Source organism: Strongylocentrotus purpuratus, unplaced genomic scaffold (genome assembly GCF_000002235.5).
Source record: "Strongylocentrotus purpuratus isolate Spur 01 unplaced genomic scaffold, Spur_5.0 spur5_scaffold_6, whole genome shotgun sequence".
In the NCBI taxonomy this organism is placed as follows: Eukaryota; Metazoa; Echinodermata; class Echinoidea; order Camarodonta; family Strongylocentrotidae; genus Strongylocentrotus; species Strongylocentrotus purpuratus.
This window is the reverse complement of record NW_022145612.1, coordinates 50,323,125-50,335,513: the sequence shown is the minus strand read 5'-3', so window position 1 is coordinate 50,335,513 and position 12,389 is coordinate 50,323,125. Positions and strand designations below refer to the sequence as shown.

Genomic DNA, 12,389 nt, shown 5'->3' with positions numbered 1-12,389 from the left:
AAAAAAAGGGATGTGCATGTACACCATAATGAAAAATTACACTTCATTTCTGTAGGTCACTTTATGTGGACATAATGACCATCCGGTGCAGTAAATAGGTCATTGAGTGGTATATGAAGATAAAGGAAATTGGAAACGGAGATAGTCAGGATATCAAATATGCGGATCTGTATTTGGCCGGTAACAGAGGTACCAGCATAATGTCACAAAGGAATGGATTGCAGTGGATCTAAAGCCCTGAAAGCCCATGCTTGAAAAATGCAAGATTCCTAGCAAAGCAAGGGGTAGGCTACAAGGTAGTCATTACTTGATGATCATATATATGATTATCTTTTTGAGGTGTTATTTTCGAGAAAGGTTTACTTCCATAAACACTCATTTGCCCAATAGTTCATATTAAAGTCTGTTTACCTTCCAAATATACATTAAAATTAGAATTAACTTACTCTATTTACTCTGTGACACATTTACGACTGAATATGTGTGGTCTAAGGAGAAGGGGAGGGGGAAGGGGAGGGGAGAGGTACTGAGGTAGATTAGAGTAGGAGGCTCTTTGTATAAAACATTGATTAATGAGTAACTTCTCAAAAATTCAAAAGTTTCTAAGCAAATCAGTAAGGCCATGGCATAAAGCAAATTAGACTTTATTTAAAAAGTATGACACTTATCAACCTGTGCAATACATTAAAATTAATTTCTTTGTATTTGTCCATGTATACGTCAACATGAAGGTTTGAACTCCTTCATGTTTTATTTAATCAAATTCAACTTAAACAACATATTTAGTCACTGCTGGGGTTTTGTTTTCAGATATCCCATCTGTACCCATCCATTTTGTTTTCATCTGAAATGTGTTTTTAATGTATATATACTACAGATGGTTTTAAAGTTTATTATGTACATGTATATGTACATACATGTCAAACATAATTATGAATGTTTGTCATTTGTGAAGTAAGAATCTTATGCAATTTCTTCTTTGAAAAAAAGAGGAATAAACCAAAAACCACAGCTATACAACAAACACTGAAAACCAGCTAAATTTCAGTTGAATGTACATTCAGTATTCCATGTACAGTATGTATGAAAACGAAACTGGATTTCTTGAAAGTATTTCTGATCATGTTAAAGTTAGATCTTTGGAAGGTTTAACCTCCAAAGTCATGGACATAAAGATAGTTGTAATTGATCAGGATCATGATTTTTACTACCAGAATACATACATGTATGTTGATTGTGCATTCAGGCGCGGATCCAGGATTTCTTAGGGGAGGGGGCCCAACTTTTTTTTTTTTTTGCTCCCGAAAATTTGAAAATCGCGCCGGCCGAAAAGTCGCTCAGTTGGGGGGGGGGGGGGGGGGGGGGTACAGAGCACAATTTTTTTGTTTTTTTTGTTTTTTTGTTTTTTGCTCCCGAAAATTTGAAAAACGCGCCGGCCAAATTCGTTCAGTGGGGGGGGGGGGGGGGGGGGGGGGGGTAGTGAGCACATTTTTTTTTTTTTGATCCTCAAAAAAATTTCGATTTGCACCCCCCCCCCCTTGAGCGCCAGGGGGGGGGGGGCCCAACCCCATAAAAGGTAAAAAATCACGTGATTTTACATGATTTTTTTTCTCAAGGGGGGGGGGGGGGCCCCCCCTGGATCCGCCACTGTGTGCATTCAATATATTTGTTTAAATTCGTTTATTATCTGTATACAATTATATACACTTAAATATTGTATCAAACCATATTATGTTCATGAAAATGTATGATGAAAAAAGAAAAAAATATGCAGAAAAAATAAATCAAATCAAATGTATACACATATAAAAGGAGACGTAAATGTTCATAACATATTAAATGTGCAGTTTCTTTTTTCATTGGGATGAGTTCTGAATGCCATAATAGTCTTATTCTGAGTAAAGACCTTATAATAATATGCTCTAAAGGTGATTTTGACTGCTAGCATTCCAACGCTGAATTTTCAGAAAAATTAATATTTGCGCATGAAGCAACATTATTGTTTCATCTCATTCATTGATCATCCATCAATTAAGTAAAAAAACAAAACAAAACATTTAAGTCATACTTTAAATGGTGAAATAATATGATATATGATATGACATGATACCTTTTTAAAAAAGGCACATTGTTTGTAATAGAAGGCACCTGAAGTTCTTCCTCAGACATATTCACCGTGTAGCCTATCTGGCAGGGGCAGCGATCCCGGAACGTCCCGCCCCCCCCCCCCCCCTCAGGAATTTTTAAAAAGAAAATTTGAAAAAGTGCACAAAAATAAGTGTATATCAAAATAGACTCAGGAGGGCCCACGAGCGCAGCGTTTAGACAAACAAAAATGCAAAACATTTCTCGCTCGATCGAGAGCCATGCTCCCTCGCATAATATTTTTCATAGTGTACAAGTAAATATTGTAGAAAAGTGATGTGTGAAAAAGGTATATTGCTTGTTTTTATAGTATTGTTTTGCTAAAGAATGTATTTTGTTAATACAACAAAATTCAAAAACCTGTCACTTCCGTCACCTTCACTCCTCTCGTTCAATATGCTGCCCTGCACTGGCGTAATGATGGGGGGGGGGGGGGCTGGGGGGGGGGGGTCTTTAATAAAATTCAAACATGGTTTATTTCTAATTCGATACCAGTGATTTACAAATGTTGCTGAAATGGCATGGTTTTTCTCATCTGACCTTAATTAAATGCCTAAAACCCCTGAGCTCACTGACGTACTGGTGAGGGGGGGGGGGGGGGGGGGGGGGCTTGGGGGGCGCCATGACTTATTTTCAATTCGATACAAATTAGCGATTTATAAATGTTCCTGATATCACATGATTTTCAAAAAAATCCGCGTTTCTCCATTTCTGTTGCAAACTGACACATTCCCAAGTTTCAAGTTTCGCTTGAATAATGCATGTAAAGGTAATTAAGAATATTATCTCATGAATGATTAATTAAAACCAAATAGGCCTACATGTAAAAGGAAGAGATTAAATGTGAATTCCACGAGCTTCAATAGAGAAAAGAGCACCCCTACACAGGCGCGTACGCAGGATTTTTTCAAGGGGGGGGGGGGGGGGGTTTAACATTTTTAAATCAGAATTAAAATTTCGCATCGACTCAGCCAGCCGCTGAATAAGCGGGTGGGGGGGGGGGGGGGGGGGGGGGGGGGGGGGGGGGGTAAGAGGACACTTTTTTTTTTTTTTTGGTCTCGAAATTCGAAAATTTGACATTTTGCTCCGTTGGGGGGGGGGCTAAGGTTACCTTTTTTAGGTCAGCCATGGGAATTTTTAATATTTTTTTATCATTAAAAAAAAAAAAAAAAAAAAAAAAAAAACCAAAGGGCTTTTTTTTTTTTTTTTTTTTTTTAGGGGGGTTTATACACATAAAAATACCAAAGGGGGGATTAACCCCCCAAAACACCCCCCCCCGCCCCCTGCGTACGCGCCTGCCCCTACATATTAGGAAAGAAAGGCATGATTGTGTTGATAACTATTTTACTACCCTTAGGGGAAAAAAACGGCGGGTGCCGTCGAAAGGGAATGGTAATAATTTTCCAATCTTTTCATTTTCACACCGGGCTCACACTATATTTTCTAGTCTCTGCCGGTAAATTGCTCCTTATATATATAGTGTTATTCATATGTAATAAAGGGGATCGGGGTTAATACATTTTCAGTAGATTAATAATTAGAAAAACATTCTATCCATATATATACATATATATTACAGCTCCCATTTTTAAGAAGATCGAGGGAACCGCGAGTTTCCCCTCTTTTCACCACCTTAATTTTGTTTTAACATTTAAGCAGCACATAATCGTGAACATATGAAGTCTTTTTATTTCGTAATGGTCCTAACTTTGATTGTCCAAAATCACTTAGATCCTAGCTTTTATTTTTCATGGATAAGAATTAGGATACTGAGAGAGCGACATAATTATGAACATGACGATGACGCAATTATCTCCGGGAAGCGACTTTGCGTTTTACACCCTGGCCTGGACCTTTTCCCAATAAATTTCAAGGAACCGACTGGGAAAAGTCTATCCATGACAAGATATTGCGCGCGCACGTAGCTCTTCTGCAATGCTCAACGTACGTCCTATCGCGGTACGCGGTACATGTACTTTTGTATCGAGACGTACGAGTGAGAGAAAAACAACGAATAACAACAGAAGGAAATAGAGAAAAACAATAAATAATTAAAGAACAGAGAGGAAACAAAGAATGTCATAAGCAGAGAGAGAAAACAAAAAACTAACTTGAAAGAAAGAGAGAAATTAGAGAAGGAATTAATCAAAGTAAGGAAAGAGAGAAACCAAATAATATTATGGTTTTTGTGGTTTAATTCCGCCTTCTTCAGGGTTTCAATTTTTGACGTGTAGCCTACTTTCAAACCATTTGCTGATTCGGACCCCCCCCCCCCCCTAACACACGTGTACACATATCGACACATACACAGACTACACTCGACATAATATGTGTAATGGTAATATAATACATAAACTGTGATTTAAATATTGCACTCGTACCATTTCCTATTATTGTGGGATCACGTCTTTCATTTTTTAAATCATGTCATTTGTTTCTAAGACCTAATTTCTCTAATTCTCTTGACCCCTCTCCCTTCATATTTGTTTTCTAAGACCTCCCCCCCCCCCTCATCTCTCTTCATATTTGTTTTCTAAGACCCATTTCTCCCCCCCCCCCCCCCCCCCCCCATCTCTATTCATATTTGTTTTCTAAGACCTCTCTCTCTCTCGACCCACTCTCTCTCTCGTATGTATTTCTCAGACCCCTCTTTCTTTCTCTCTCATTAACCCCCTCTTCATATTTGTTTCTAAGGCCTCTCTCTCTCTCTTCATATTTGTTTCTAAGACCCCCCCCCCCCTCTCTTTCTCATTTCTTGATATTTGTTTCTAAGACCTCTCTCTCTCTAGCTCTCAATTCATGATATTTGTTTCTAAGACCCCCTCTCTTTCTCACTTCTTGAATTCATATTGTTTCTAAGACTCGATCTGTCTCTCTCTCCCTTCTCTCTTTCTCATTTTAAATTCATGATATTTGTTTATAAGACCTCTCTTTCTCTCTTTTTCCATTCATCACTTTGTCTAGTGTAATGTACAGACACATAACATATAAAGGAAATTATACACCAGTTTTACATGAATTCATTTGCACTTTATTTACTGCTTTACATTCATTTACTTTTTTTTTTCGTGACGTACGTCTGTGCATGTACGATTCGATTTGGAACTGGCGCGCCCGATCGAGGAGCGTAGACTAGACTCATTCAAGCAGTTTCATTGCTATTTACCGGGAAAATGTCCAGGCCAGGGTGTAAAACGCAAAGTCGCCTCCGGGAATCCCCGAATCTTGCATTTACAAGAGCGAGCTAGAGGACATTTTTATTGAGCGAGCTAGTCGCAGCTACTGCACTGGCAGCTACTGATGACTGGATCTAACATCGCGTATTATAGGTTTGTATAATTCTCTTTTGAATATAGACTATGTATAGTGCCTTTAAATCTAAGAGATGTGTAACGTTGACCTATTGGTTATTATCAGATTTATCGTTTACCATATACATAATGACGGTTACCACTACCACTATACCAGGAAGACATTATTTGTGTGCTTGTCCCATTCGTTGAAATATGTGTTTGTTAGAATTTCTTACTAACAAGTAACACTAACAGCATCATGTAGAAACATCCGACGGTGAATTGAGTCTAGTCTTCCCATATCTTGATGATGCATTGTCGTTAATTGATTTTTTATTTTCATTAGAAACCAGCCAATTTTGACTAGATAATTGTGATTATTAATATTAATTATTGAATAGTCTATTGTTATATTATTGATGTGTGTTCGACTTAGAATTGATCTATTGCATACGAACAAATTTTGGGCATCTGCTCACGCGGTCTCGCTCCGCGGTCTACAACACGTGAAATCGTCTTTGAAAATGCACTAAGTGTGCAAAGAAATGCTCCTACAAGGAAAACAAACTTTGATTACACACCATCTCGGGTGGAAATCATATTCAAATACTGTTCTTTTCACTGGTACCAATTTCGAACTGATTTGTATATTGGAAAATAGGACCTTTTCGTCTTTAAAAATAGACAACAATCATTCAATTTGTGATTTCTCTATAGAGGTCAGAGGATAATTCGCCTTTTTCACTGGGGTTGTGTACTTCAAGGAGATAATGCTCGTAACTACTACTAGTTATTTGGTGGTCTCGGACGCCAAAAACATAGGGTATATAATCCCCTACCATCTGATGTAACACATAATTTGATTGGTTGTTGAGAAATTAGGGCCAATTTCAATCCAATAAAAAGAAGCTTTCATAAATTTACGCATCGACCTCCGTAATTTATGCATTGTGCGTAAGCGAAGTTTTTACACAGCGGACAATGAGGCTTACACACACCGTGCTCGCAGCCGTGCGTATTTCGACCACCAAATTTGACTCAGCACCGCGGCGATGGAAAAGACACATTTTATGTTGATTTCAGCAATTTACTGAAGGGAATTTAGATATTATGGACGATCTTTTACAAAAAAAGGTGTGTAGGGATTAGATTATATCTCTCACGATACACTGAATTCTTTAGTTTTCCTGAAATTTAGCAAATTAATGGCACTCTGAACTCGCTTTATGAGCAGATCTAAATATTCATGGTCGATCTGCTAGTGAAGGAATCGCGTATTCATATTGCAGGGTGATCCCGCCCATCTTAGACGGAGGGATGACAATGGAGTGGACTTATGCATTGTGATGTGCATCTGCATCTACTAGACTGACATATATAATTTCCTGATTTGTTTTCTTTTTTCGGGGGAAGAAGAGGGAAGAGAGAGAGACAGAGTTGACAAGTCACGCTCGCACAGCGGTGTTGACATTCACACTCTCACCTGTTTTCTATGATAAACCGCTATTTCATCAAAATCGACGAGTCCGGTACCTTGGTGTTATGCTCTAGTGCACTCGAATGTTCGTCGTCTGTGTGGGAGGTACACAAAATGCCTCATTGATCTTTTGGCCGAATGTGGGTCAAATTTGTTCATATGTTTATAATATTGAATTGATGATGGTGATAATGATAATTAATAAATTATAATGCGTGATGGTGAATCTTGATAAAGGTCCTAGTAATAGATCTAATAACGACAACAATAACAATATTGATATGTTAATAATATCATTAGTATTATTATTTAATATTGTGTTGTTATAATTATTAGATCTAGGGTCTAGATCTATTACTAGTTATCATCATCGCCCTCATCATCAAATTGACGTCTCCATTGCAGGAGTATATTTGCCAGAATAACAAGCACAAATCTTGTCAAAAGAGCTTATAAAGTAGGACAATCCAATATATTACTCCATGATTAGATCTCTATCTTCTTGATCATGTATGGAGACAGTTTGTAGCAATTTCAGGCTTTTTGGGGTGTTCTTTTTGTAATCATAGCAGCCAGTGTGGCGATGTTGCTCCTATGAAACTCCCAAAGCTTTCAATGTGCACTTACACATTGTAGAAAGTCACCCGGTCCACAGGCCCAGTGTAACTATCAAGGCTATCTATAAGATTATCTTAGACAACCTAGTACGTATGAATCCCTTAACCATTTAAAAATAGATCCTGATGATACTTTTATTTTTTTTAAAAGAGAGAAAAAGAGAGAAAGAAGGAAATTAATATTAAAAAGAAAGGCGTTGGTGATAATAGTCAGGTCTTGACTGATTGCCATTACAACAAAAAACAACAACAACAAACAACAACAACAACAACAACTCTGATTCAAAAGTGATAGAAATGCGGTCATACTGAGAAAAACATTTCTTATTTTCTATCATCCTCATTGCAGATACTAGAGCACAATGTCGATGACCGAACCTCACCGCAAGGTTCTGGAAAAGGTTGCCCCTGACTTTTTAAACGACCTTGATTCTGATGATATTGTACCATATCTGTTGGGTGATGAAGCCATATCTAGAGATGATCGCGATAAAATCGACACCAAGGGAACAAGAAGAGAAAAAGTAGCTGCCCTTTTGGACATCTTGCCGAGGAGAGGGGATGGAGCTTATATCTCTCTCCAGAGCAGCCTTACAAAAACTGATGGATCCATGCATCTTTATGAGACAATGAAGAAACATGAACAGTGGGTATATGATCGACTTCAAGAGGAAATGGAGGAGGAAGAAAAGCTGCCCATTCAAGGTAATTTTCTGTTCTAAATGTCTGTCACCCTCTCCCCTTAAATTTTCTTCTCATTTTTAGCTGAACTACACATAGGCACAAGTATTCAATGAATGAATGAATGTTTTCGGGTTGTCCGTCTGTCCGTCCCATTCTCGTGATCGCGTTATCTCAAGAACCTATTGATGGATTCCTGTCAAACTTGGGTCATGTATGTATCTCGCAGAGCCAATGATTTGATAATTTTGATTAGATTTTGGGGTTACGAGGTCAAACGTCAAAGTGCTCATTATGTATGCCAAAATAGCTCGTGATCGCGTTATCTTAAGAACCGATTGATGGATTCCTGCCAAACTTAGGTCATGTATTTATCTTGCTGAGCCAATGAACTGATTAGATTTTGGGGGTCACGAGGTCAAAGGTCACATTGCTCATTATGTATGCAAAAATAGCTCGTGATCGCGTTTATCTCAAGAACTGATTGATGGATTCCTGCCGTATGCAGGACATGTATGTTTCTTGCTGAGCCAATGAACTGATTAGATTTGGTGTCATGAGGTCAAAGGACAAAGGTCATGGGGCTCACTATATATGCAACAATTTTAGAACCAATGGACGGATTACCATCTAACACGACATGTATGTATCTTGCAAAGCCAATGAACTGATTGGATTTTAGGGTCATGAGGTCAAAGATAAAAGGGTCATACATGTATATGAAAAACAGCTTGTAATCACGATATTCTGAGAACCTGTTATAACTGGATTACGATTAAACTTGAATTTGAAAAATTGGTTCTGTTTTGGTTTGTGAAATCGCTCTATAGCGGAGGCATAATTTTCGACTGCGTGCAGTCGAAGTTCCATCTAGTTTATATTATTTGATATTTCTATATATATTCATTCCATCAGGGATGAGACAGAGAAATTCCCAAAAAGGAGGAAGATTAAATGGGGCTCCGGGGGCAGTGGCCCCTTACAGGGGTAGAAAACTTAAAAATATATTAACGTAAAAGGACGCGTTTTCCTTGCATTTAAATTCTAAATTTGAGAAATATTTGATTGTTCAGATAAGAGAGATTTTTATTTTTTTATTTTCTTTTTCCCCCGTTTTGAAATCTCTAAATTGGCGGAATATCTTCATCCCTGTTCAATGTTTCAGGACATATGTTCTTTGACTTGTACTCATCCAATGTTTGTTCTTTTTCAGCCGAGGGCATTGACTCAATTAATAGCATGCGCGATGTTGACATGCGTAATGAAGAGAATCTACAAGAAGATGTAAAGGGCTGCATAGGACTCTTGCCCTTGCATGGTGCGGACAGGGGTCCTCAACCTAAAAACCCAAACAAAGTTCTGAAGGATCCAGACCTACTGGATCTAGCCCAAGACCTCGGAGAACACTGGGAAATGCTGGCCCTCATACTTGGCATGAGTAAAGCTGTCATCTACCAGTGCAAAGAGAACAATAGATACAACACCCAAAGTCAGATCTTTGATATGCTTTACAAGTGGAAGTGTAGTCAGGGGAAGAAGGCCACTGTGTCTGCCATGCTAGGGGCATGTAAGAAAATCAAACTGCTCGGTGAAGATGCTTATAAGTTCCTCTACGACCTGTAGTGTTGGTAGTTTATAGACCTCTTATCTCATCAATCATCTTTCATTTTGACATTTAAACACAGATTATGGAGTATGGTAAATGCAAAGAAATTGTAAACATTTATAACATGTACAACTTCATTTTTTTACTTTTGAAGTACAATTCATGGTGAATTATGTCTTATTAGGATATAAAAAGGATGTGTATCTGATTGTGTCATTAGATCTCTTTTATACATCATAATGAAAAATAACTCTTCATTTCTGTAGGTCACTTTATGTGGACATAATGACCATCCGGTACAGTAAATAGGTCATTGAGTGGTATATGAAGCTAAAGGAAATTAGAAACGGAGATAGTCAGGATATCAGGTATGTGGATCTGTAAACAGGATTGGCCGGTAACAGAAGTACCAGCATATGTCGCAAAGAAATAGAAGCAGTGGATCTAAAGCCCTGAAAGCCCATGCTTGAAAAATGCAAGATTCCTAGCAAAGCAAGGGGTAGGCTACAAGGTAGTCATTACTTGATGATCATATATATGATTATCTTTTTGAGGTGTTATTTTCGTGAAAGTTTTACTTCCACAAACACTCATTTGCCCAATTGTTTATTAGTCTGATTATGTTTACCTTCCAATATACATTACAATTAAAGTTAACTTACTCTATTTGCTTTATAACACATTTAAAACTGAATATGTGTGGTCTAAGGAAGAGGGGGATGGGAGGGGTGTTGAGGAGGCTCTGTGTACAAAACATTGATTAATGAGTAACTTCTCCAAAATACACATATTTCTAAGCAGAGCAGTAGGACTATGGCTTAAAGCAAATTAGTCTTTATTTAACAAGTATAACACTTATCAACCTGTGCAATACATTAAAAATTAAATTCTTTTTATTTGTCCATGTATATGTCTACATGAAGGTTTTAACTCCTCAATGTTTTATTTAATTAAATTTAATTTAAACTACATGTTTAGTCACTGCTGACATACAGATTTGTCATCATCTTTGTTTATAATACCATGAGTCTGATAATGCAAGCGGTTTGGCTCTCTCTAAATCAGCTCATTGTTCTTTGTTGCAGATTCTTTGGGGTTTGTTTTCAGATATCCTATCTGTACCCATCCATTTTTCTCTTCATCTGAAATGCGTGTATAATGTATATACTACAGATTGTTTTAAAGTTTATCATGTACATGTATATATATGTACATACAAGTCAAAAAAATGTTTGTCATTTGTGAAGTCCCGTAAGAACCTTTATCGTAGGCCTTTATATGGAAAGCAAATTTTGTTTTCTTAAAAAAAAGAAGAAGAGGAAAATGTGCCAAAAACCACAGCTACAACATACAAACATGAAAACCAGCTCAATTTTAGTTGTTGAATGTACATTCAGTACCGGTATTCCATGTACAGTATGTATGAAAACGAAACTGGGTTTCTTGAAAGTATTTCTGATCATGTTAAAGTTAGATCTTTGGAAGGCTGAACCTCCAAAGTCATGGACATAAAGATAGTTGTAATTGATCAAGTCATGATTTTTACTGCCAGAATAGATATAAACATAATTATGTATATAGTAAAAGTTATTAGTATCGATCATAAAAGCATAACATTTGTTAGAATCTAAAAGAAAATATGAATAATCACAATTTGATTTACAAGAATCGTATTTACATGTACAGTCACTAGTCAAAGACATATTATCATTGTTAGCTTTCCATGTATTATGAATGTAATTTTCCATCTTCATGAAGTACTGTTATATCAGAAACTTTTGTGACATGAAACTGAAACTTTGTGAATTTAAAAAATTAAATGTTGGGTCAGTTGTGATTCAATTATTTTGAATGACTCACAAACTTCACAAACATTTCAAGTGCACCAAAGTTTCTTGTCTACTCTATAAATGACATGGGTGATGGTGAGAGTTTAAAAAAAAAGGTTTTAGTGAGAGTTTAATAAAAGAAGGTTTTAAAAATCTGAGCGCTTGCGCGAGGCATTCAAGCAAGTCATGAAAATTTGCACCTCACCCTCCAAATTTTAAACCGGAGTTACATCAATCTCATCCATTTTGGGGGAAAAATCATGATAAAAATAAATTCGAAAATTATTAGGCTTGATTTAAGAATAATTATTATAAGTATTATAACCATTATATAACATTTATCCCACATTGTTTATTTCACATGCTGGTATTTTTTATTTTACATTGTCACTTTATGAATGTAAAGGAAGATGAAATAAATATCAGTGTGATACTCATACATTTAAATTCCATGAACACATATACTTGTGTTATATTTGTATTTTAATATTAATTTGAAATTTTAAGTTTTATGGACAAGTTCAAAATCCTAGCTGACAAAGTATGATATTCATACATATAAATTTCATGAACATATAAGCATGTACTTGTATTATAATAAATAACTCTTTACAAATCTTCTAGCCCCAAAACTATATATATTTTTTCTTTTTTCTTGATTACTAAATTTAAGTGAGGAATATGTAGAATATGACGTGTGCGAGAACTCCTTACCTCTCCAAAGCCCTCGGCCCAACCCCC

General features: G+C 36.7%; 1 protein-coding gene across 1 annotated transcript; it reads left to right on the top strand.

Annotated features, from left to right (window-relative positions):
- Positions 1–5,412: 5,412 nt before the first annotated feature.
- On the top strand, positions 5,413–12,104 carry LOC579929 (death domain-containing protein CRADD). Its single transcript, XM_780018.4, has 3 exons — positions 5,413–5,474; positions 7,882–8,237; positions 9,427–12,104. Exons 2-3 carry the CDS (start codon positions 7,895–7,897, stop codon positions 9,834–9,836), a joined length of 753 nt encoding a protein of 250 aa, XP_785111.1. The 5' UTR covers positions 5,413–5,474; positions 7,882–7,894; the 3' UTR covers positions 9,837–12,104.
- Positions 12,105–12,389: the final 285 nt, after the last annotated feature.

Excerpts from the sequence above, each read along its gene's own strand:
- LOC579929 (XM_780018.4), top strand. The coding sequence starts at position 7,895 with ATGTCGATGACCGAACCTCACCGCAAGGTTCTGGAAAAGGTTGCCCCT. Across the intron at positions 8,238-9,426 it reads AGAAAAGCTGCCCATTCAAG|CCGAGGGCATTGACTCAATT; the intron begins GTAATTTTCTGT and ends GTTCTTTTTCAG.